Source organism: Ricinus communis, chromosome 3, assembly GCF_019578655.1.
Source record: "Ricinus communis isolate WT05 ecotype wild-type chromosome 3, ASM1957865v1, whole genome shotgun sequence".
Taxonomy (NCBI): domain Eukaryota; kingdom Viridiplantae; phylum Streptophyta; class Magnoliopsida; order Malpighiales; family Euphorbiaceae; genus Ricinus; species Ricinus communis.
Genome location: NC_063258.1, coordinates 25,421,531 through 25,446,771, shown reverse-complemented (window position 1 = coordinate 25,446,771; position 25,241 = coordinate 25,421,531). Strand labels below are relative to the sequence as shown.

The 25,241-nt window shown below is 30.1% G+C and overlaps 3 protein-coding genes and 1 pseudogene across 3 annotated transcripts; 2 read left to right on the top strand and 2 right to left on the bottom strand.

Annotated features, from left to right (window-relative positions):
- On the bottom strand, positions 1-4,486 carry LOC8263863 (annotated as a pseudogene).
- Positions 4,487-10,416: 5,930 nt separating this feature from the next.
- On the top strand, positions 10,417-11,411 carry LOC8263862 (kiwellin-1). The gene has a single exon (XM_002530720.4). The coding sequence runs from the start codon at positions 10,699-10,701 to the stop codon at positions 11,260-11,262; it is 564 nt and encodes a 187-aa protein (XP_002530766.2). The 5' UTR covers positions 10,417-10,698; the 3' UTR covers positions 11,263-11,411.
- A 48-nt stretch (positions 11,412-11,459) lies between these two features.
- On the bottom strand, positions 11,460-17,842 carry LOC8263861 (bifunctional purple acid phosphatase 26). Its single transcript, XM_002530719.4, has 10 exons — positions 17,587-17,842; positions 17,112-17,339; positions 16,054-16,254; positions 15,828-15,939; positions 14,813-15,039; positions 13,957-14,095; positions 13,192-13,412; positions 12,749-12,870; positions 12,407-12,568; positions 11,460-11,837 (listed from the first exon to the last, which is right to left on the bottom strand). The coding sequence occupies exons 2-10, from the start codon at positions 17,295-17,297 to the stop codon at positions 11,741-11,743; spliced, it is 1,467 nt and encodes a 488-aa protein (XP_002530765.2). The 5' UTR covers positions 17,298-17,339; positions 17,587-17,842; the 3' UTR covers positions 11,460-11,740.
- A 4,190-nt stretch (positions 17,843-22,032) lies between these two features.
- LOC8263860 lies at positions 22,033-23,529 on the top strand. Its single transcript, XM_002530718.4, has one exon. The coding sequence runs from the start codon at positions 22,192-22,194 to the stop codon at positions 23,359-23,361; it is 1,170 nt and encodes a 389-aa protein (XP_002530764.1). The 5' UTR covers positions 22,033-22,191; the 3' UTR covers positions 23,362-23,529.
- The last annotated feature ends 1,712 nt before the right edge of the window (positions 23,530-25,241 follow it).

Sequence of the window (25,241 nt, the reverse complement as noted above, 5' to 3'; positions counted from 1 at the left end):
TTATAACATCCAAGCAAGAGGCGGCTACTTAACATTGCAACATGATACTGTCCAACAGTGAGACATATTATTGTAATACATAATAGGCATTAATATTACTTTGTATGATGAGGCAGATCGTTCTCAGAATTACTGAATTCACAGCAGAATGAATATCCAAATAAGCCACTCTACTTCTTTGGGTAGATTACAAAGACAACTTGCTTCAGTTTCACCTTGCAGTCTCATCGCCAAGACTCCTTCGATGATGCTTCTGCAGATTTTGCTGACGCAGGTTGCTTGCCCTGCACGAACACAACTTAGCCCTTGAAACAAGTTCTCCAATCAGATAGAATCCAGGAAGAAATATGTAGTTGTGGTACAATGGCGTACGTTAGAAAAGGGATGTGCTTTCTGCTAAATCATTGACAAATGGTCAAAATAGGTAAAGTTATTTTACCAGTACTGATTGTGCAATACAAGTTTATCAGCTACCACTTTTTTTCCATCATCATTGCGGTGCCAATAGTAGAATGCATGAGTCTTGTTCATTATCTCCAATGTTGAATGCCCATAACTGGCTTCCCTAAATGCAGAATGATCTGGTTGTGGGTCTGTAAAGCTGCATATGAAATGACACATTTGTCCAACATCACAGTCTTGTCCATCAACATATTTCAATCATCATCATCATTATCAATCATGAATTTATTTACTTACTTTGCAGCAATACCTTCTTGATTTCCTCCATCTCCAACGGTAATGTACATAGGAGCAGATTCATTGGCTACAGGATAACAGTTGGGACTTGATACACTAGACCGAACATTGGAGAATCGATACTGACATTAAAACAGGAAAAAGAAGAGGATAATCAGATGCTTGTCAATCATTATCTCCAAAGAAAGGGAAATCTTATTATAGCATGCAGTAAAGATAAGACTGAAAGAGGCATACGCATACCGATCTTTCATAAGCATGAACATGTCCAGAAAAGATAACGTCAACTTTGTACTCAATGAACCACTCCTCAAATGCTGCTCTCATACTTTCACCCTCCATGTAGTGTGCTTCATTACTGTTGTAGAGCGGGACATGGGTGACAACAATGAGCCAAGGTGTCTCCTCCCGGTTGACATGTTTGAGTTCTTGCTGGAGCCACAGCCACTGGGGTGTGTATCTCACTGCTCAAAAGTTAAAATCATTTTGAGAATGTGCTTGGCCAGGCCTATTTCTGGGTCTAGCTAATTCATATCATAAAATTAATAAACACATCAAAGGAACAAAAAGGTTACCGAAAGGAGAATAGCTGTTCAGCACAATTATATGAGCAGATGCCCGTCTGATGGCATACCAGAGAGGACTGCTGCTGTTGGAGGCCATGTAAGGGGTAGGGTACCGATAAACATAATTCTTGAAAGGAATGATTTCACCCTGTAAGTATTTACACTCTTAAAAGATTAGAATCTGGTAAAGAGAATTTAAAAACACTTATGTATCGCATACAACTGAGGGAGCAATATCGTTAATTGTTTACCATGTAAGCCAGGTACTCAATTTCATGATTTCCGACAGACCAGAACCATGGCAAATAAGCTGTACTATTTTCTACTAAACGACCCCATGAATCCCACCGGATACCAACATCATTGAATGAATGTTTATCAGCATAAGAAAGATCTCCTAGAAATATTACAGCCTGCCCTCTGCTCTGCATGAAATGCCTAAGAGTAGACAGCGAATTGTAGGTCTGCCCCAAGTCTCCTGCCACATGCAATGAAAATAGTTATCTCAAATTTAGTTAATTTAGTTTAATGTCGTTAATTCTGATTTCGGTTTTAAGTCATTTTAATATTTAAGTTGTTTCTGAATTTGGTTGTTTAAAGGAAAAATAATAAAATATCCATATTTTTTTATCAGATTTACAGTATTAATTTTTTTTTAATTTTTACTGTGTTAAAATATCAAAAATATAATTTTTAATTTTTTTTTAAATTACGATTTTAGTCGCCTTTGGTAAAATAACAAAAAATATAATTAAAAAATAACCGAAAAACAACTGAAAAGTAACCACACCATATTTAAAAAAAAAAGAAAGTTAAAAGAATAGTGTGTTTAAAATGAAAAAAATTTATACAGTGAAAACGATATATTTTATTGACTTTAAAATATTTCTGAAACTTTTTCTTATTTAAAACTCATATTTTCGGATTGAACCAAATCATATAAAGACTTAAATAAATTTTGAATGTGGATAATTTCAAATTCAAACTACCTCAATAACTGTTAGACTTTGATTTTGATCTAATAAATTTTTATATATGATTAACTTTACTCTATTTTATTTATTTATTTATTGATTATATATGCTAATTTTAAGAGATGATTTTTTTAAAAGAAAAACATAAAATTTTATGAATTAATTAATTTTAAAAAATAATTAACTAATGATAATTATTCAAAAAAGTTTAATAAAGCGTGCTAGACTTAAATTAAATAATTAACTAATAAATGGTAGAATTACCTTATAAAATTAAATTAAAAAAGAAATTTTTAAAGTAGTCTTAATTTAAATTATTATTTTATACTAGAAAATATAATTAACAAGTCAACAATAATTTATTGATTCTTCTAAAAAAGATAAAGATTTATTGAACTTAAATATTTAAATAAGCAATAATCAAACATGATTTTACTTTAACTTGTTCCAGAAAAAACACACAAAAAAGAAGGACAAACGATTCTATTTCTGGCTTAAGTAGAAGGCTTTGTGCAGAAGGGAAACAGACAACTCACCGATAATTCCAAATGTATACGGCACATCAGGATTCACCATTGGAGGTGTCTGAAACCAGAATTCCCGAGAAGAATTACCTTCCCCAAGCTTGTAGTAGTATTTGGTGTCATACTGGAAACATCAAATAACTCAAAAGTGGTCAATTCATATATATAATTTCTGAAACCCAGAGAAAATTTTCCTGTATCACAAATTGGCAACTAGCAATTTTACTTAAATGGGTTTGGCCATGGCACCTTACCTCAAGGTCATCAAGGAGACATTTATGAATATAGCCAGACTAGTAGTGGTAGAAGGTAAAAGTTGTTACTGTGCCCTCAGCAACGGAATCATAATGTTTCTCTGACTTGCCATATTTCACTTGGTTAGATCCTGGTTCATCAGGTGTCACCCATGAGATAATTACAGCTGTTCCATTGTAGTCACCTTGGGTTATATGCACCTGCAGTAATCCATAATTTAAGTTCAACTGTTAGATTAAAGGCGAAGTAGATCAGGTCAGTGCACAACACTTGACAGTTTAAAAAGAAAAAAAAAACAAAAAATCAAAACAATTAAACTTTGCAATCCTATTAAATGTATATTTTTTTTTATTTTTTATCAAATAAGAATGTAATAGTATCAACTGGTATAGTTGAGAAGTTCACTGATATTATTACTCAAGAGCTAAGTTGTAAATTTTTATCTAAGTTTTAAATTTTGAATTAGACTTCAACAAATGCTTTCACTTGCTTTATCCATAATATGCACATCAGCTTATACTATTATATGGTTCTGATTTACTATGTAATGATAACATTTAATCACATTTTTACATATAAACTTTATCTCTAAGTTGTAATAAGATAATTGAAAAATTAATAAAATAGCTAATTTTTAGAAATAAGGCTGATATGAAAAAAAATAAAATTAAATGCTATTATTTTAATGATACAGTAAATCACGTTCATACAATAATTTTTTCGGTTCAACCCATTAAATCTATTAGAACTTGAGTCCATCTCTTTTATTATTATTGTATATTTTTAAATATATATATATATATATTTTTTGTATTTCTTATAATTATATAAAAAAAAAAATGGTCGAACCAACCAATTCAATTAATGGGAACGTATATGCAAGTCTTGCTTACTTGGTGAGGTGCATTATAACCAGCGGGAGAAGCAAAAACAGGATCGTCCAGGGGGATATCAGTAGATGGAAACGCAGACCGGATAAAGGAACTTGTGATCCCACCATTTCCATTCTTCGCAAATCCCAATAACACGAACCATAATGTCACTATAACTCGAACCAACCTCATCTTAGAGTTGCCAATGATTCTTGATCAATCAGACCAGTAGCACTACCAGAATATACAATATAACCCTGCATGCATGCATCACAGATAGAAAAATATGATTCTTTATATATATATATAAGACCCAAATCTTGAAATCTTCTAAGAAGTCCAAAAGACTTATGATATATATAATCAATCAAGACACTAAAATAAAGAAATACTCACAAGAACAAAATTGGATAAGCCAACCACAGTACAGTTTGTGTTTCAACTTGCAATGAATGGAAGTTATGTGGGCAAGGATATAATGTTAATAGTTATATATATATATAAAGAGAACGGAAGCGCAAGTTAGCAGGATCAAAGGTTTGCTGGTGGTGGCATAGGGTAACCATTTGGCCTGTAGTTCATCAAGAGCATCAGTGCTATATGCTCATAATTTAATAATGGATGGTAACAACACAACAAGTAGCAATATATGGCTACCAGTGACTGATTTTATTCTCTGCCATTTTCGATAGCCATATTTATATGTGTGTGTATTTAAGTCTTAGAAAAAACCCAAAGCAAAAACAATATATTTTGACATGTGAATAACATTGTTGGCTTTTACCGCCAAACAGACTTATTTCCATTGAATAATACAAGCGAAGGCATCTCATTCGTTCTTTTAGAAAAATAATGATCTTTTATCTTTATTTTGGAGGTTCAGATGATTATGAAGTTGACTTAATTTATTGCGTTCTTCCTGAATTTTAACATTGTAATTCCCTCCTCTTCAGGAGCTCGAACTGTGAATTTCCAGATCAGTTGAATAGTATAAACGATTGTCATAATTCTCGATATGTAACATCAATTCCTCAACAAAGTTTGTGGACCCATGGACCAACGTTGTGGATGCTAATGGATTCTTCAAAATATCCGTAAACTTCATTTGTTCTGTTCTTCAATGGTATGGTTGCTATTGCTCGTGATTTATTACCCTCACATATTTCATCCGATTAGGGATTCATCAGATCCCACAAAGGTGCATGTTTTTTACATGCAGCCTTTGTTATTTGTCTGTAACTTAAATGGTGTGGAACTTAGGTTATCAGTGCAACGCTGACATAGATGACTCGAGGACGACTGCAGGATCCATACAAATCGTACCTTTTAAATTGCTTTGAATTTCTTTTCTTTAATTTATAAATGAACCTTTCATAGATAAAAAAATTATAAATTTTTTTTAACTTTTATTTTTGAGACTCCTCATTCTGAGAAGCATCAAAATTAAGCTTATAGTAACCTGCAGGAGTCACTTAATAGAAACTGAACTAGCTTGACTATGAAGGATAACCTGAGCCTTATCCGTGGCCCTCTGGAACTCATCAAGCTAGCTTTCTATCCATTCGAAAACAACAGCACCCTCCAAGCACGAACCTCTATGGATCATACTAATCTGCCTAGCCCACGCCTCCAATAGCAAAAGAAAACAACTCAAGATTGTGCCTATTTATCTTAGCCTTAGCCATCCAAAAGCTCTTAAAACAAAACTCAAGTATAAAAAGAGCCCTAAAAGGACTATGAGACCCATCAGGTACAGGATAACTATCGCCTTTCCGTGCTGGAATTGGAAGAAAGGGAGCATAATTCGAAGGAATAACTATCGGCAATAAGCACTTTTAACTGAAAGCACATCTTTGATGTCAAGTGCCATCAGGTACAGGATATCTAGGGCGAGGAATAGCCAGCATTGCCTTAACATCACGAGAAAGAAAATGTTGCTTAATAAGAGGTTCATTTCAATGTCCATTAGAAAACAGCAAGTCTGAAACATGAGTAGTATCTAGAGCTGAGCACGGATTAGTCCAATTCGGTTATTTATAAATCACCAGTATCCTACCAAACCTCGGTTATTTTAAAATTGAAGGTACCAGTACCGTACCAAACATAAAAGAATCCAATACCGTATTGTACCAATTTTACGGTTCAATACAGTTCGGTTCGGTGCTATTTTCAGTTCTAAAGAATTTTAAAAATACAACTTTAATCTCATCTTTAATCAAATACATTTACAGAAAATATGATTACCAACCTAAAAAAAATAGCATGAAAATCTGAATTAAAATTGCAATCATATTTTTGAACAATCTGTTTCGCAATTCAATCACTTGCAAATACAATAATTCATTCAATATTCAAATACAAACCATTAAAATATATATTACTGCTAGCATAAAAATATTTTACAGATGACAATCATTAAAATAAATAAATTTACAAACTTTATGTAGCACTAAAATACATGTCCAAAATTAGCAAAGGAATGTTATTACCTCCCCTCAAAATTAGCACTCCACATTTAATCTTGGCATAAGTCACTCACCAATCTCAGGATCTTGAATAATTTCTACAGTAAAAGTAAAAAATTACGTCAATAAAACTTAACAGCATCAACAATAAACAAACATATGTAAGAAGTAAAGAAATGTTACCTGACTCTATGCTTTCAATATCCTTTATTGATTCTTCTAGTTGGATATGTTTATTTGAACTTCTAAGCCAATCTTCACAACAAATAAGGACCTCCGCTGTTGTAGGAAGTAAGGAACTTCTATATTGTTAAAAGATGTTTAGACGATTATTTCTCAAGTTTTGTTTGATCATTTTCAAAAAAATATTAAATTTATAAATATAATTTAATATTCTTTATATATTTTAATATTAATTTATAATATTTTAAAAGTTAATAAATTAATTATTTCTAAATATTTAATTTTTAAGTTTTATTAGTATAATAATATAAAAATTATTTTTAAAATATTTATTTCTTAATTTTGATATTTATATAAATTAATACTTTTAGTATAATTAATATTATTATTCTTAAAATAAAAATATTATATAATTAAAAATTAATTTATTAATAAATATAGTGTAAATAATATTATATTTATATAATAATATCTTTTTATAATTTTTACTAATTTATATAACTTTTTATTAAATTAAGTAATTTTTTAATTAACTTATCAAAAATTTCTAGATAGTAAATAAATTTTAAATCTAGTATTATAGTATGTATATTAGATTACTAGTATCAATATACTATGTGACATATTAATATATATAACTTATATTTTTTATAGAGTATAAAGTATATTATAATATTATAGTTATTTTTAATATGTATTATTTTTTGTATTTTGATAACAATTGCTTGAATTATATAAATGATAAATATAAAATAATTTTTTATAGAGTATATGTATTTTTTTATTATATTTATTATTTATATAATATAAATAATTATTTATAAATATATAAAAAAATTCGGTTCTACGGTTTGGTCCGGATCAGTACAAGACGGATCGGTTCTGATACGGTTACGGTACGATTTTTACTAAAGAACCAGTACCATACCGTAATAGTAAAAAAATTCAGATCGGTTTAATTCGGTTATAAAAATTTTTGATTTTTTCGGTTCTGGTACTTTTCGGTTCGGTCGGGAATCACCGAGATCCATGCTCAGTCCTAGTAGTATCCGGAAGAGATCTAGGGAAGTCGATCATAAAAATTGTATGGACTAGAATTCCATTTGCCATAATAAACTTTAAGACAAGTGACATCACCAATACACCAATACACCAACGACACCCTTTAGTAAAAAGGCCTCACCTTTATGCTATGTTTAGTTGAAATTCATTAAAAAAATTCATTTCATTTGAAAAAAATACACGAGAGAGAAAGTAAAATAAAAATAATAAAGTTGAAAAAAATATTTTAGTGATATGAAATACATTGACAAACTATTGTAGAATTTATTTGAAAATTTTATCTATTTTATTAGAATTTAAAAATTAAAATATTTAATTATCTAAATTAATTTTTATTTCATTCAAAGCATATAAACTTTGGAGTTGTAATGAATTCTATAAGTTTTATAGATTTCAACAAAAAACAATATCATAGTAAATTCCACCAAATGTATAAAGGGTTATGCATCACTAGGTAGTATATTAAATTAATATAAAAAATGTTACATAGTGTTTGGTTAAGATTCAAAATACTAATGAAATTTGTTTGTGAATCTAAAATTTATATACTTTAAACGGAGTGAAAGTTAACTAAGTATTCTGCATGATCAAATTTATATAGAATTAGTTATAGCTAAATTAAATTCTAATAAAATACATATAATTTTTAAATAAATTCCACATTAATAAATCGATACATTCTATAATATAAAAATATCTTTTTCAATTTTATTATTTCAATTTTATTTTTTTTTTCTTATGTTTTCTTTTCAAATAAAATAATTTTTTTTATAAATTTCAACTAAACATAGCATTAGATTAAATAACATCACTCTATTACATGTTAGGTTACTTCTCACTTTGTATTCATGGAAGTGATGTCAAATTCTTAACGAATATCTGTTCGCTCCTTCATTTTGGCAGATCCTAATTATACATTTACATAATCCTTTTATTGCCTTCAGTAAAACTAAATTGTTATTATTGGCTCTTAGATTTCAATAAATTGAAGAATATGATAAAAGGAGAGAGAGATAGTATAAAGAAGATTATCTGGAAAAGTGACTGCAACATGATAGTGTCCAACAATGGAACATATCATTGAAATGCATAAGAGGCATCACACATTTGTAGACGGGTCACATCAGAATTATTGAATTCTTAGCAGAATGAATATCCAAGAAAGCCACCTGCTGCTTTGGGCAGACTGCAGAGACAAGTTGGTTCAATTTGCACCTTTCAGCTTCATCAACGACATGCTTCTTCCGGTTTCTCTGACGAAGGTTGCTTACCCTGCACAAACACAACTTAACCCTTCAAATTACAGGTTCTCCAATCACAAGAGAATTTACCTTAAATCATGAAAAAGAATTCAAAAAGATGAAGGTATGTGAATAATTATATATCATAATTAAGATATTAAAATTGTAATATAATACTTTATATAAAATAGTAAAAAAAATATTAAATTAGTTAATTTGTTAAAAATTAAAAAGAAATAGATTAAGATTCATATAATATGTCATGTAGGAGAAAGAAAACAATATTAAGATATTGGTTTATCTAAAGTGAATTATGAAAAAGAATTGAAAAAGGTGAAAAATTATAATTAAAATATTAAAATTGTAATATAGAATTTTATATAAATAGTAAAAAATATTAAAATGATTAATTCTCTAAAGATTAAGAAAAACAGCTTAAAGTTTATATAATATGCTATGTATGAGAGAGGAAACAATATTAAAATATTATATTATATATATATATATATATACAATTAGCCTCAACCAAATATAAAGTGGCGTAATTAGCTATATCTATAAGTCTAAGATACATTCATATTGTTGTTAAGAAAAGAATGTTGGAGAGTCTGCAGCAAAGGGAAACATTAAGATGCATATATTAATTATTAACTGCAAATATTTGCCCTTAATATTTAGGAAAATATCACCTTGACATCTCATTTATTATTTTGGTCCAATTATATCTCTACCTCACTTATTTTTTTGTCATTGATCTTTCTTAAAAACTAAAAAAAAAAATTACTTAATTCGTATGCTCTCTAATTATATATTAAACAAATAAGTACTTGATACATATTTATTTATTTTAAATAATAAAATATGTGTCGATCATCCAATACTAAAATATAAAATACTTATATATATTATTTTCCTATTCATTGTGGTATATACAAGGAGAATTTCCCGATAAACTAAGTACTACTCTTAGAAATATTCATTAACTTACCATAGGGAGCTGCAATTCCTCTCTGACTATTTAAATCAGTGAGACGACAATATGCTGCTGTCGTTGGAGATAGCAAGTGATGCAGTATTGTAGATTGACCCTATACATGGAAAAGTAGAAGAGATATTTAAGTGTTAGTGAAGCTTTATTCACCAAACAATTTACGTTTGAATTACGTGCACTTGGTGGAAAATTCTGATTTGGCCTTTAGCATAATAATATTTAATATATAATCATTAATTCTTTGTCGAAAGAGCAAATGGATAATCCTTAATCATTATCCAATTTTTTGATATTTGGACCAATTGTTTGAGTCCCATTTGAACCATCTTTTAGCCATTACCCCTAATTTGAATCACATATTTTATTCCATTAACTTTTTAGACTAAAAAATAAAATGCAGAGCTATTCAAAAAATAAAATATGTTAGTGCTGCACCATTATTAAAACAACATATTTTGAATTGTGAAAATGTAGTATATAAGTCCATCATATTAGTCGAAAAAATAAAATATAACAAAAATATTTTATATAAGATATGTTTTTAGTTTATTTTGATTTTTTTTTTAATTTATTTATTGCTGTATAGGTTTGGCCTGTAATGAGCAAATTACATTTTTCCATTGACAAAATATCTTGTCAGGACATGAGCACAGCAATAATCTGTGAGGGCAAAAGGTTCTGATACTGGTCATTGCATGTTAGAAGGGTATGTTTTTTTAATTATAAAGAACACAAAATTGTCGTCATTTCATATTAAACAACTGCTATTTTGAGGATCCTGCCTCTATATAAGGATCTGAGCCCACTAATCTTCTTCACATCAAGCCATCGATAACCAATATACTCTTAAGAAGGAAAAAAGAAAAATGAAGAAGCAAGTTTGCTCCAATATTCTTCTCATTTGCTTTCTTGTTCTTCTTCTGAATGGTGCAGAATCCCAAACTTGCAGGCCTAGCGGCAAGATAAGAGGCACGAAGCCTCCTCCAGGGCAGTGCAATCAAGAACATGACTCTGATTGTTGTGTACAAGGCAGGATGTACACCACATACAAGTGTTCACCGCCAGTTACCGGCAATACAAAAGCAACACTGACAATAAACAGTTTTGCACCCGGTGGTGATGGTGGTGCACCGTCAGAATGTGATAACAAGTATCACTCAGATGATGAGCTGGTGGTAGCACTATCTACAGGATGGTTTGACAACAAGAGTAGGTGCTTGAATTATATTACAATCCATGGAAATGGAAAGAGTGTCAGGGCTAAAGTAGTTGATGAATGTGATTCTACCATGGGATGTGATTCTGAACATGATTATCAGCCTCCTTGCCCTAACAATATTGTGGATGCCTCAAAAGCAGTTTGGAATGCCTTAGGAGTATCTGACCCTGACGATGTTGGAGCAATGGATATCAATTGGTCTGACGCTTGAGTTCCTTGTATAGAATATGTCCAGTTTGCTGCTTATGTAATGTACTACTAAAAATTACTATTCTGTGTTGAAACTTTTTATGGACTTTGAAGTATGTTTGTACCTTAATTGACTTTTCTTTTATATTGAAGTTCTTGGCCTTGTGGAAATACTTTCCCCCTTTTCTTCTTATTGAAGAAGCTCAAATTAAGAGGCAATCAGATAAAAATTCCAGCAAGCACTGTTTAATGTCAGCTTCATGTTCTCAACCATTGCAACATAATGGTGTCCGTCAACAGGCACCGAAGACTAACTATTGAAATGCAGAGAGGCATTACAATGAAGCATTATGGCTCTCGGAACAAATGAACTTTCAGTAACCATTTACCATTCAAGAAAGCAACTCACTCCACTTCTTTGGGTAGATTACTGATACAAGTTGCTTCAGTTGTTTTCTTGCAGCTAAATCAGCGTTGGTGAATGTCTATGAAAATGCTATTTAAAGGTTATCGCATTCCTTATCAGTACTGGCTATCCACCCAACAACACTCCTAAGATGATGCTTCTTCAGTTTTCTCCGTCTCGGATTGCTTGCCCTGAACAAACAAAATTTAATTCTTTCATCAATTCTCTCATCAGAGAGGAACCAAACACGAACTGCATCAATCATATTAAAAATAGAAAAAATGGCAAACAAAACAAATATCTGCATCATGAGATAACTCAATTTTTTCCAAACAGAATGATTGGATGCCACCCTAGATTCTGGCTTCTCTGAGTTCCATATCTTAGAAATTTTGTTGTGATACAATGATGCAGAAGCGTTGTTGTCGTTGACATACCGCATATAGAACTTTTATTATGCTAACAAAATAAAATCAACCTTCAATTATTTGTTCTCTTTCAAAAAAAAAATGGCGATTTCTTTCTCTCCTTACAAAATTGGAAAGTGATCTTAAATCATATAGCACGCACCACCAAAGACATTGAACTAATTCTTCATATGCAGCTCTATCATTTTGGGTGTGGCATGCAAAGACAATTTAGTGAAAATTGGCTTTTGTGGACATGCACCGAAAGACTAAATTTCTAATAAGAAATAGAAAAGGGGTATTTTTTTTGTTACGTCATTGAGAAAATGGCCAACATAGGCGAAGTAACTCACCAGTATTGATTGTGTAATACAAATGCATCAGTTGCCACTTTATTTCCATCATCATTTCGGTTCCACTGGTAGAATGCATGAGTCCTATTCTTTATCTCCAATGTTGAATGCCCAAAGCTGGCTTCTCTAAATGCAGAATAATCTGGTTGTGGATCTCTAAACCTACATGTGGAATGAGACATTTGTTTAACATTCCAAGTAATGATCATATTCTTATTGAAGACATTGTAGAAAACTTAATTCTTGCATTTCAATCATCAAGTCATCTTTATTGCAAAAATTGTTCTCTCCCGTTTTCCTCCAAAATAGGATGAGCCCCCAATATTGAAATTTTTTACTTACCTTGCAGCAAGACCTTCTTGATTTCCTCCATCTCCAACAGTTATGTAAACGGGGGCAGATTTGTCGGCTATGGGATATCGCTCGCCACTTGATACATTGTACTGAATATTTGAAATTCGATACTGAAATTTAAAAAGAGAGAAAAGATCCTTAACATCCTTCAAGAATAGGAGTTATTTTCAGTTGAGCTGTATAACTTTGTCACATGAAATACATCAAACAACTGTAACACTATCACAACAACTATCAATCAAAAATAATGTAGTGCAGATTACAATTTTTTCACTTTAGATAACTCAAGGTATGGATTGGAGTTAAAAAGAGAATGGTCAAAGTGAATTACTTCACTCACTAATCCTTTTAATCAGTCTCAAACTGCATATATTCAGTATCACTTTCAGCAGTATTAAATGGTGAAAAAATATAGCAGTGATGAGCCATACCGATCTTTCGTAAGCATGAACATGGCCAGCAAATATTATGTCAACTTTGTAACGGATGAACCACTTCTCAAAGACTGCTCGCATACTTTCACCTTCCATGAAGTGTGCTTCATTACTGTTGTAGAGTGGGACATGCATGAGAACGATGAGCCAAGGCGTCTGCTCCCGGTTGACATTCTTGAGTTCTTGATGGAGCCACTCCCACTGGGGTGTGTATTTCACTGTTCAAAAGTTAAACCAATCTCGACGTAAATCACAGCACTGTGCTCATTAATAAAAAATGAACTTAATTTATCCCCTAGAAAACAAAAAATGAACTTATTTTCTATGAACAAAAGAAGAAAAGTACAAGAGAGAAATAAGAAATAACTAAAAGGAAGAGGGTAAGAAAATCTCCTCAGATCAAAGAGAACAGAGACAACCCTCCTAAAATGAAAGGGCCTTCACGACGAACAATCTATCGCATAGCATATCAGCTATCAAAATTCACTCAAAACAAACCACTGGCAGAACACCACGCAAGACTTTCAGCTGGTTACATGTGGCAACTCTTATGCACTTGAATGAATATGGCAATATATGTTATGCTACAATAATGCAGATGCTAGCTTGAAAAATGAGAAGAGAAAGATTGCTAATAGAGGTAAAAGTCACTATGTCTCTAGACAAATATGGAACTCACCATTACAATTGCTTGGGTAGAATGTGCAGAAGAAATGAACAGACAGTGGATTTTACAAAAAGAAAAAAGGGATGAAAATTTACCAAAAGGAGAATAGCTGGATAGCACAATTATATGAGCAGATGCACGTCTGATAGCATACCAGAGAGGACTGCTGCTTTTGGAGGCCAAATGAGGGGTAGGGTATCGATGAAGGTAAGATTTGAAAGGAGTGACTTCCCCCTGTATTTATTTATATTTCAAGGAATTAGAAGCTAAACAAGATATTACTCTTAATAACACTAAAAACCTCATGCTTACAACTTATTGAGAAACTCGAAATATCAACAAAGCTAGAGCAATGGCGTAATTAATGTTGTATATGTCAGGTAATGCCAACAATATAGAAAACATAAAATAAAATAATAAGAAAAGCATCAAAGATTTCATTCAGATGACCAATTCCCATGGATTTACTATGTTCTTCTAAGGTTTTATTAACTTCTCTAAATCACTACTGGACATTGTGAATTGATGGAGAAGCAGTTAGTTTGTCAGGGATTACAGACTAAAATAACCCCAGCCCCTACATTATTAAATGTGATCCAACACAAGCTTATGCTAGTTCACTTATAGTTATTCCCTGTTCCATAGAATGAGAAACAAAGAAGTCAATGAAAAATCAAACAAGAAAGAAATAAAATACAAAACAAAAGAAGGTACAAGAAACTTGGAACATGTCCTTAAGAATGTTCCATGCTTATCACATAAGAACACTGGCACTATAGCAAAAAGAAGAAATAATAGCCTTTAAACAGTCAAAATGATATACATTTCAGTGTCCAAATAAATGAACAAGGAAATACATCTTCTAAGAAAGCCTCACCATGTAATTCAAAGTGATCAAGAATAGAATTTAACATGAAGCTTCTTAACAGTGAGAATATCCTAATATTTTACCATGTAAGGCATGTACTCTATCTCGTGATTTCCAGCAGACCATAGCCATGGCAAATATGCTGTACTTTTCTCAACGAAACAACCCCATGAATCCCACCGTATACCAACATCATTATATTGATATCTATCAGCATAAGAAAGATCTCCAACAAATAAGACAGCTTGGGCTTTACTCTGGATGAAATGCTCAAGAGTAGACAAGGAATTATAGGTCTGCCCCAAGTCACCTGTCACATGCAAAGAGCTACTCGTCAATGAAGTCACACAAATGATGTAAAAAAAGCCGTGTTGGTTCTCAGATACATGCATATAAGGGAAAGAAGGAACGCCAGGTAATGCTTTGCTAGAAGTTAGAGGTGGCGTCAGAATCCAGATAAGTTGCAAAGGTCATTGATAATAAGCTGCTAATAAAGATGAAGACATGCACACGGATGATTGATCTGAATAAAGCATAAGGTGTTACAATTCAAGAGGGCAAGAAAAGAGTATGACTAAGGCTATTGAGAAAAGACAACTTATGAATAATCAAATGGCCCTTATACAATTGAGCTCTGATAGCATCAAATTTTAAAAAAAAAACACCTTATAACTTTGGTTTTGTTACAGAACACTAATCATGTTTAAGTGTGTATCGACCTGTTGTTCGTTGCTAATCCCAACTGTTAGCTAAGAGTTATAAGCGATGATTCATTATTGTTACTAAAATCTACATTATGAGCGATTGCCTTGATAAAATAGTCTTTGTCAAGAAGTATTTTATCCCTCTGAGTTCATGCAATTTGAATTCTTGAGCTATTTTAAAATAGGCATTTTGATATTTCATATGACAGAATAATTTCAATCTAGAAACATGGGGTAGAGTTATGAAGCCTGAATCCTATCATATAAATTCCACTAGATTGAGACTATCTTATATATGAAATTCAAAGCATATTAGTAGTTTTCTTTTTTTTCGTAGGGAAGATCATTTTAAGATCCTCCCTAAAAGGCTTTTGCTGAAGGAAAAACAACTCACCGATTATTCCGAATTTATAGGGCGTATCTGGATTGATAATTGGAGGTGTTTGAAAGTAAAATTCCCGAGAAGAATCACCATCCCCAATCTTGTAGTAGTATTTGGTGTCATACTGGAAATAAGAATTAACTCGAGTGATTAATTCGTGTTTTTTTCTTAAACCAGCAAATTCATATTGCAACAGCTTGCAACTAGCAATTTACTTCATGGGTCAATTGCACATTACCTCAAGGTCATCAATGAGACATTGATGAATGTAACCAGACTTGTATTGATAAAAGGTATAGTTTCTCGCTGTTCCCTCAGCAATGAAATCATATTTATTCTCCGACACACCATATTGCACTTTGCTGGACCCTGGTTCATCAGGTGTCACCCAAGAGATAATTACAGCTTTTCCATTGTAGTCACCTTGAGTTATATGCACCTGCAGGAAAAGTAAAGCAGAACAATGCAGGTGAGTAGACAAGGTGACAATCAAATAAAACAAAAGGTAGACAAAATTTAGAATAGATGCTGTCCCATCATCACCTGATAATAAAAATTTAGAACAATAAATAATGAAAGCCTTTCTCTCTTTAAGAACATCAACTCCAAGACATGAAAATTTCTGACTAACTGGAAAAAGTTTAATAGCTAACTATATGATTCTTGAGTCTAAGATTGACAAGCACAAACACATGCATCCCGCCATTTCTATCCTTCACGTTTAGCCTTCATTCTTTCATAGTAACAATTGATGCAAGAATAAGAAAAAGTGGTGGCGGGTGAAATTTTGAGAAGCAGTGACTAGCTAGTTCATTCTAATGGATTGCCAGTGAATACACCTGCTACCAATTAACAAATTTATAAAATTTCAATGAAGTTTATCTCATAAACATGTTTAGATACCTGAAATTAATATCTTATTGAGAACTCAAATATGATCATTCACGGAATAAATACTTTGCTAAGTACTAATTTTTATTGTTTATACAATTAATTAGAAAAACTCTAAATATGGTAGTGAAATAAAATTAAAATTATAAAGCACATAATCTTAGTAACTGCATTCGTCAACTCATATCAAACAAAATCCTAATTGCCTTTTAACTAAATTTAACAAGATTAGAAGTATTTGTCTCAAATTTTGGGGTGAAAGAACGGAGCATTACTAGGAACATGGAAGACAAATCCTAAACATCTAATCCAGAACAATGAAAAAAAAGAAATTAAATCAGAAGAATGCAATAAACCCATACATTCTTGAATTCATCGAAGATATTCAAACAAGCAAGTGCTTACTTGTTGTGGTGCATTATACCCCTTAGGAACAGCAAATACTTCATTGTCAAGAGGGATATCAATGGATGGCCATTCAGACCTAATAAAAGAACTTGTTATCCCAGCATTTGCGTTATTCACAAAATCCAATAAGACAAAGAATGCCAATATCAGCATGTACTGCATCATCTTAGTAACAACCGTCATGATTCTCGATCAAAATCAGCCAGCACAGAAGTGCAATATAACCTGCACTACCACAGATTCAAAATATATGATACTATAATTGAGCAATAATCAAAGGATAACATTAATCTTTATGAACCAGATCTTGAATTCTTTATCCACTTCATACCCTTTTGCAAAATCAATTCAAAAAGTACAGAAACAAAGATATATATTGTAATCAATAAAGAAATACTCGCAACAAAAACAAAGGTTAGATATTTATGATTACATCAGTGAAAGAAACAGAAAAAGAAATAACAAAAAGTACCTCAAAACATTTGCAAGAAGATAAGAAAATTCGATAAAAATTAATGGAAATTGGCTAATTTATGGAGAGTGAGGTGGCGTGGTTTAGTACAGAGAAGACATGGTGGTGGCGTGGCGTGGCCTAGAGTTAACCGTTTGTCATGTAGTTTATCGATGGCTTGATGACAATAATTGATATTAGTTTTCTTTTCTTTAGCTAAGTGGCAGCTGGTGACTGCTCAGATTCTGTGTCATTTTCAGGACCCATAACCATAGCATAGCAACTCTTTTCTTAAACTTTGCTTTGTTTGCTTGTGATGAATATCCTCATCGATCTAATTGTTTAAGACAAATGTTTTTTCTCTAAGAATTTATTTTAGTATTTCTTACTATAATATTATTAGTTAATTATCCATTAGTTTTACTAAGAAAATTCCTATAACTTTTATATCGGGTGGCACCATGTCATTATTTAAGTATTAAAAAACTGTTAATCCAATATGAATTTATACTTACAATGTGAAAATAAAAATGCTAATTCAGATAATAGCAGCATGATTATATGAGTTTTAAAGGTATTTTTTCTTAAATATAAATATTTATTAATAAAGATTAATAACTATATCTTAATATATAAGATAAAAAATAGATATATGTAAAGAAATTTACTCCTAACGATACAAATAGTATTGATGTCACAGTAAATTTATAATTTTATAAACAAATATTATTTTCGACGGTACTAAGATACATATCAATTTTATAAATATTTTTTAATGAGTACGATTATTTAAATATTAGATTGAATTTTTTTTCCTTACTACTTGCATAGAAGAAGAGCTCAACACTTGTATAATTGATGATCATAAAATTTTTCAAAAATAATTAATTAATATAAAATAAAAATAAGAGTAATAAATAGTAGTGGATTAAAAAAAAAAAAAAAAAGAGGAGAAGGAGTAAGGGCTTTTGCCAAATGTGCACGGGTATAATCTAGATTCTTGTTATGAGTTTGAAAGGTAGTTAAACAATGACATTTTGTACTAATTCCCATTGCTTGTCCATTATAAGATAGTGGAAGTAATGTTCAAATATGACCCTTTTGTTTTTATGGTAAGAAAAATGCGGAGGTATACCAAAACATTGACAAGGAGATTATCTCACTAACAATATATGTTCATGGTATTATTGACCAAAATAAGAAAACAATTACATGTTATCTGCTGATGAACATTGACAAAAAGGCAAGGTTTTCGCATAGCCCATTTGCCAATTCTCAGGAAATAGACTTGGCCTTTGGTTACCTGTTCAAATTATCTTAAAAATTGGTGTGGGTGGAAGATAATGTAAAGTTTGGACAAATAGAGAGACAAAAATGTTTCTGAGTAATTTTATAAAAAGATCATATGTACAAACTTCATATGCCTTTTTCTCAACTTCTCCAATTAATTTCTAAATAATTTCTCTTTTTGCATCTCTTAATAACTTAAATTTTAGAGTCGTAATGATATACACCTATTAATTTCTGAAAATTCAAAATGATAAAATAAAAATTTCAAACATAACTTTATATATATTTTGTTCTTTAAACGAGTCCGATTTATATATTAACGAGACTTGTTGATTTGTAATTCTATAAAAATCTATTATTTTTATTGTTCAACTTTGATAAAATGAGATGAGAAATACATATGCTTACAAATTTGTCTATTGTATTTATTTATTTATGATTATACTGCTATTATAATATTAAGCTCTCTTTCATTTTTTTTTTATCCATCTTTATTATAATAAGCTTTGTTTTGTTCATTGTCTCTAACTCTTTATTTTATCCATACTTCCATTTTAATTGTTTGATTACTTCAATATATTTTTATATAATTTGATAGATATTTTAATTTGTATTTTTTAAAAATATTTTAATATTTTTTAATATAAAACTTCATCTAATATGTTCATATGTATTGGTGGTTAGAAATTTTAATATTATTAAAAATAAAATTCAAATATTTATTAAACTAAATTAAAAATAAAATTTATGTATTTATTACACTAAATTAAAAGTTAAAATATTAAAGTAACTAAAATATTAAAATTTAAGTGTATAAGTGTGCTATCTATTTTGCTTTATTTTACCTTTTGAATATATATTGTTATCTTATGTTTTAATGAGTGGATAGGGTTTATGTAGCATGCGCCATGCCTATTGTGAACAGAATTATGAGGATATCAATTGTTTTTGTCAAGTTGGTGGATAAAGAAACCATTAAAACAAAATCTGAATTAATTGTGTATTGATTTCAAGTTTATGGAATTTTCTCCTCATTTTTGTTTTCTTTCTCTTTACATTTTTCTGTTTTTTTGTCCTCCCATATTAATTACAAAGACACTATCTTAAATTTGGAATAAAAATTTAAAATATATATATTTTTTTAAATTTTTTATTTCTTTCCGTCATTCCTAAAATTTCATAGGTTTAAATCTGACTCATTTTCTCATTGAGCAAAGGATAAGATTGATTTTTATATTAAAAGTACTATATGATATATATATATATCAATATATATATTTTAATTTGATTTCCAAAAAATATTGAAGATCTCACTCTATGAAATCTACATAATGTATATATAATTCGTGCTTGACCATCAAACCACATATCAAAAGTAAAGGCTATTGGAATTAAAATAAATAAATTAATTAATTAAAAGTCACAAGTTATTATGGACCCATTAGTAGACTTTTTAAAAATAAGAAAGAAAAGTAGAAAATTACAAAACGAAAATGGTTTTGTTATTGTTTTATTTGTGTATCAGCATAATCATGATGACGTATTCCATTGCTTCATTTCCGAATATACTGACGTTTACTTGTCGTTCCCTGTTTGTTGTTATATTCCAACCTTGCGTGGTCAATATTTTCTTTTTGTTTGAGATATTAATCTTAATTAAATAATTAATTTTAAGCAAATCTTTTCTCTTGGATCAAAGATGAAAAGAAATGTTATCTTTATATGGTTTTAGAAAAATAAAAATAATGTTTAGTATTCTATAATTTGAATTAATTTAATTAAATGATAGTTAATTGAATGAGAGAATATTAGACCCAACAAATAAATTTGAGATATGAGTCCAAAAAATATCAAAATTACTAGAACTGGCCATTTGATTTGTTGAATTTTCATCCTTATAAAGGGTTGATATCTCTTATTTCTCAACAATATAGAATCTCTAATATTTAAAATTACTTTATCATTATATAATTTTAGTTATAACCATCATATTCATCAAAAAAACATATATAATTTCGATATAGGTATAGTGCTACTGAATAATTATAATTTACTATGAACTAATTGTTAAGAATATATATTTTATATGTATCTTTTTATGTACTTAGCTTCATTCTTGTTGGTTGAGCCGATTGACACCTAAGAAGGATGGATCTTGGGGCTTGTGGAACTGACTGAATGGAATAAAAGATAGCTTGAGGGCTTAGTCTTTCAAGTGGAGTTGGGTTGATGGCATTGAGAGGATTCGAAGATAGTCTTCTTTCTTAGTAATATATATTTATTAATTTAAATCGATATTTTTGTATTAGTTTACTATTATATTTTTTAAAAAGTGATTTTATTTATATTTTGAAATTATTCAAGATTTGAATGATGCATTATAAATTAATAAAAAGAACTTGAGTCAAATAACATTGGCTTTTTTTCTTAAATCATTGGAAAAAAATAAGAAGTAGCAAAATGGTATTGAATGGTTTGTATTTTCCATGATGTACATATTCTCCGCTTCCCCTCAGAATTCCAAATGGTCGTTCCTGCTACAAACCTAAAACCATCCGAACAAGAAGACTCCACTTGATAACAGAAACAACACCAAATGCATTGGTACTCTCATTTATCACATGCCAATAACAAAAAAAGGTCCCATGAATCAGTAATAATAATTGTAAGGCCCTCAACCGGGCAACAGTCTGTTTGCTTCTTACAAAATTAAAAGAATTCTTTTCCATCTCTTGCTCTATTACAGTGAAAATCAATAAATAAATAAACATCTCCAGTTGACAAGCTCCGACTAATGTATTATAACATTTTAATATTTTTATTTATAGAAATTAAATAAATCTTAATATTAAATAGTCCATGAAATTCTTACTATATTTAATATATATTTCTAAAAAAAATAAAAATGACTCCTATATATAAATATTTTATATTTTAAAATTAAATATACATTACATATTAATTTAATATATAAATATTAACATAACACTAGATTAGACGATAATTTTTTAAATTCGTGAAAAAAAGGAAATTCAATCTTAAAACCTCTGGTCCTCTGAAACAAACACTCATGCGATTTAAATTAGAAATCTTGCTGCTTAGATTAAGACTCAAAGTGTTTAAACAACAATTTTTCACAATAAAAAGAAATAATGAGAGGGAAAATACAAGTGGTTTGTGTACTCTGACTGGTCGTTGAGCTTATTTTCTCTGCTTCTTCCTTCTTTCTTTCTTTCTTTCTCTTTTATAAGCAACCAGTACATTTACGTCTCTTCCATATCTTTAGAGGCTTTATTTTTTTTCTTCTTCTTTTTGGAAAACAGAACACGTACATAAATGGAAGACCCATCATCAAGACAAGAGATTTCACGAGTAATAAAAGTCTTAGAAGCATTAAAACAAGCTTCTCATGATCTCCAATCACACCCAATTCCCAAATCTTCTGATTCTTTTAGAGCTCTTCTGGAGCTTCAAACTGAGTCTGAGACCATCCTTTCTAAAGACCCAAATCTTTCTACTCTCTCTCAACACCTTTCCCGCCTTAAATCCCTTGTCGACACTCTCCAAAAATCACGCGGCCGCACCTTACGGAATTTCCTGGCTCGCCGCGTCTCCACCCACTCTATTTCTCGAGTTGCCGGGTCCATTGAGTCGGAGATTCAAGCGTGGATTGATCGTGAAAGTATTGATAATCTGACTGCACAATTGAAAAAAGAGGGAGCTCGGGACGAGCCTGAGTTGATTAGATTGTTGACCCAGTTTGAGAATCGTATCTCACAAGGGTTTGATCGTGAGCTGCAAGATTTAATTCTTAAAAGTAAGATCTTTGTCTTACTTGAAAAGATTATTTGTGATTCTAATTGCCTGAAGAGTGTAAGAGAACAGTGTGCTTTTGTTGTCGCTGCTTTGATTTCTTTTAACAAAGATGTTTTTGTGGGTCAAGTTTTAATGGGTTCTTTGATTCATGCTCTTGTTTCAATGGTTTCTTGGAAAGCCATGAAAGTGCTGTGCACCCTTATTAACTTAATCAAGTCACCATTAGTGGACGAGATTGAATCAAATGGTGAGATACCCAAAATTATATCTTTCTTGGATTATAAAGATTTGGAGCTTCGGGTTTTGACAATGGATTGCGTTCTCGAAATCGGGTACTTTGGCCGTAAAGAGGCAATTGAAGCTATGCTCAAAGAAGGGCTGATCAAGAAACTGGTTGAGCTGCAAAGATTAGAGCTTGGTGGTACTTTGATTGACATGGATAAGTTTGATGGTGTTGGAGGGAAAAGAGAGAGTACGGTGGAGAGCAAGGATCAGAGGTTTTCAGAAAGCCATCCATTTGCAAGTTGTGTAGCAAGATTCGCAGTGCAATTAGAAGTTGGAGAAGGATTGAGGCAAAGAGAGAAAAGGGGATTTAAGCTAGAGATATTGGAGAAAGTAAGAGAAGCTTCTGTTTCTGATGCTGAAACTGCTGCCATTGTAGCTGAAGTTTTATGGGGTTCTTCACCTTGAAAATGTAATTAAAAAAAAAAAAAAAACTAATTCGATACCATCTTTGTAGTTAAAGAAAGAAATTGTTATCATGTATTAATGGTGTTAAGCTATCTGTAAAGAAATTGTTGAATATATTTGGATTGCCTATTCGAAGTTTACAAGATAAAACATTGGAAATTAGCATCATTGCTTCCAAGATTTCAGATTTTCTATTTTTGTGTCTGATTTTTGGTTTTGTGGTGTAAATAAAGACATGCATGCATTAAGAAAAGGAAAAGAGAAAGAAAAAGATGTTCATGCTTGGCCTTGAATCGTTGTTTCTCCTACAGAATATAAGAGTTTTTGGATGTGATAGCCATAGTTAAATTTGGCAACAGAGGTTAGTTGAGTATTTTAAAGGCCGCATTTTGGACTGGTGGTGGCTCGGGATTTTAAGGCGAATCATTTCTTGGCATATGCTATTCTGCTTAAAGAATCTTTGATTGTTTAATTTAAACCATGCTGACACAAGTATCTAAATATTAATAATAATAATTAAGGCTTCAAGAAAAATAATAACAATAATAATAATTAACAAGTGCAATCACAAAATATTTCAAAAAAAAGAAAAGAGTATAATCATAACATATACAGTACAATTCAAAGATACTATTCCGATGCTTTTACACTTAAATAATAAAATATTTTTATTTAAGTATATCTAATAGTACTTTTTATTTTAAAAAATATAAATTTTATAATAAAAATATTTTAAAAAATATTAATATATAAAAATATTTATAGATTAAATAAATATTATATGACTCTTTAAAATAAAAAAATTTGGCATATATAAAAAGTCTATTCAAAATGCTTTTAAAGCACCATTTGTTTTCTATTTTTAGCACTTTAAGTACACATTATATTTTTTTCTTTTTTATACTGTAAATAGTAGTAAAATTAAATTTTTAATAACATAAAATATTTTTAAAATAATTTAATATTCAACTAAATACTTGTGATCACATTAAATCACAAAAATATATTATTAATGTTTAATAAAATTTAAATATAATATTTCTAAATAAATTTTAATATACATGATGTATTATTAGATGTCATATTAATTATAGAATAACTTTTAATAGGAATTCAAATTAATTCATATAAAATTATTAAATAATAATAAAAACATAATATATATCTATAAGGTATTAAAAATTTAAAAATTCGGCACTTTCTTAATATAAAAAAATCTATTCTTTTAAGTGTAAAATGGATAAACTTATATTAAGATGGTGTTTTGTTCACTTGATAGGAAAAGCTGATAGTTGATTTTTATCGATAAGCTCTATTTGAGTGTTTGGTAAATTCTTTTTATTAGCAGCCGATAGTTAAAAAGAAATTTGAATAATTATTATTTAATCAACTCCTTATTTGGTGCTTTTCTATGTATGCTAGAATTACTTTTTTGTATTTTGGCAAAAATAACATTTATAAAAAAGTTCAAGAATTAATAAAGAAAAAGTCTTACATAATTTTAGAATAGGATAAATACTTGTGATGATGCCACACATCAAAAATGATATAGACATATAGTTATTTATACTCCATGTTATTTTATATCTTATATCAAATTACTTTCGGTTTGTGAGAGCAGAAAAATAATTTATAATCTATGATATAAATTGCATATAATTAATTAAATAGTTATCTAAAATTTGAAAAAATAGCTAAATATCTTTATAAAATAATTAGTTATTCGTTAACAAATAGTTTATTGTTATCATCATTCCTATTTGATTTAGTTAAGTCTTTATTTTTTATTTATATAGTATAAAATATATCACATTTTATATATAAATTAAACTCTAAATAGTCATTTTTAATTGTACAATGATTTATCTATTAAATTACAC

Coding starts and splice junctions, on each gene's coding strand:
- LOC8263860 (XM_002530718.4), top strand. CDS start 22,192: ATGGAAGACCCATCATCAAGACAAGAGATTTCACGAGTAATAAAAGTC.
- LOC8263861 (XM_002530719.4), bottom strand. CDS start 17,297: ATGACGGTTGTTACTAAGATGATGCAGTACATGCTGATATTGGCATTC. Junction 15,940..16,053: donor GTCTCATTGATGACCTTGAG/GTAATGTGCAAT, acceptor TCTTATTTCCAG/TATGACACCAAATACTACTA. Junction 14,096..14,812: donor TAGAGTACATGCCTTACATG/GTAAAATATTAG, acceptor AAATAAATACAG/GGGGAAGTCACTCCTTTCAA.
- LOC8263862 (XM_002530720.4), top strand. CDS start 10,699: ATGAAGAAGCAAGTTTGCTCCAATATTCTTCTCATTTGCTTTCTTGTT.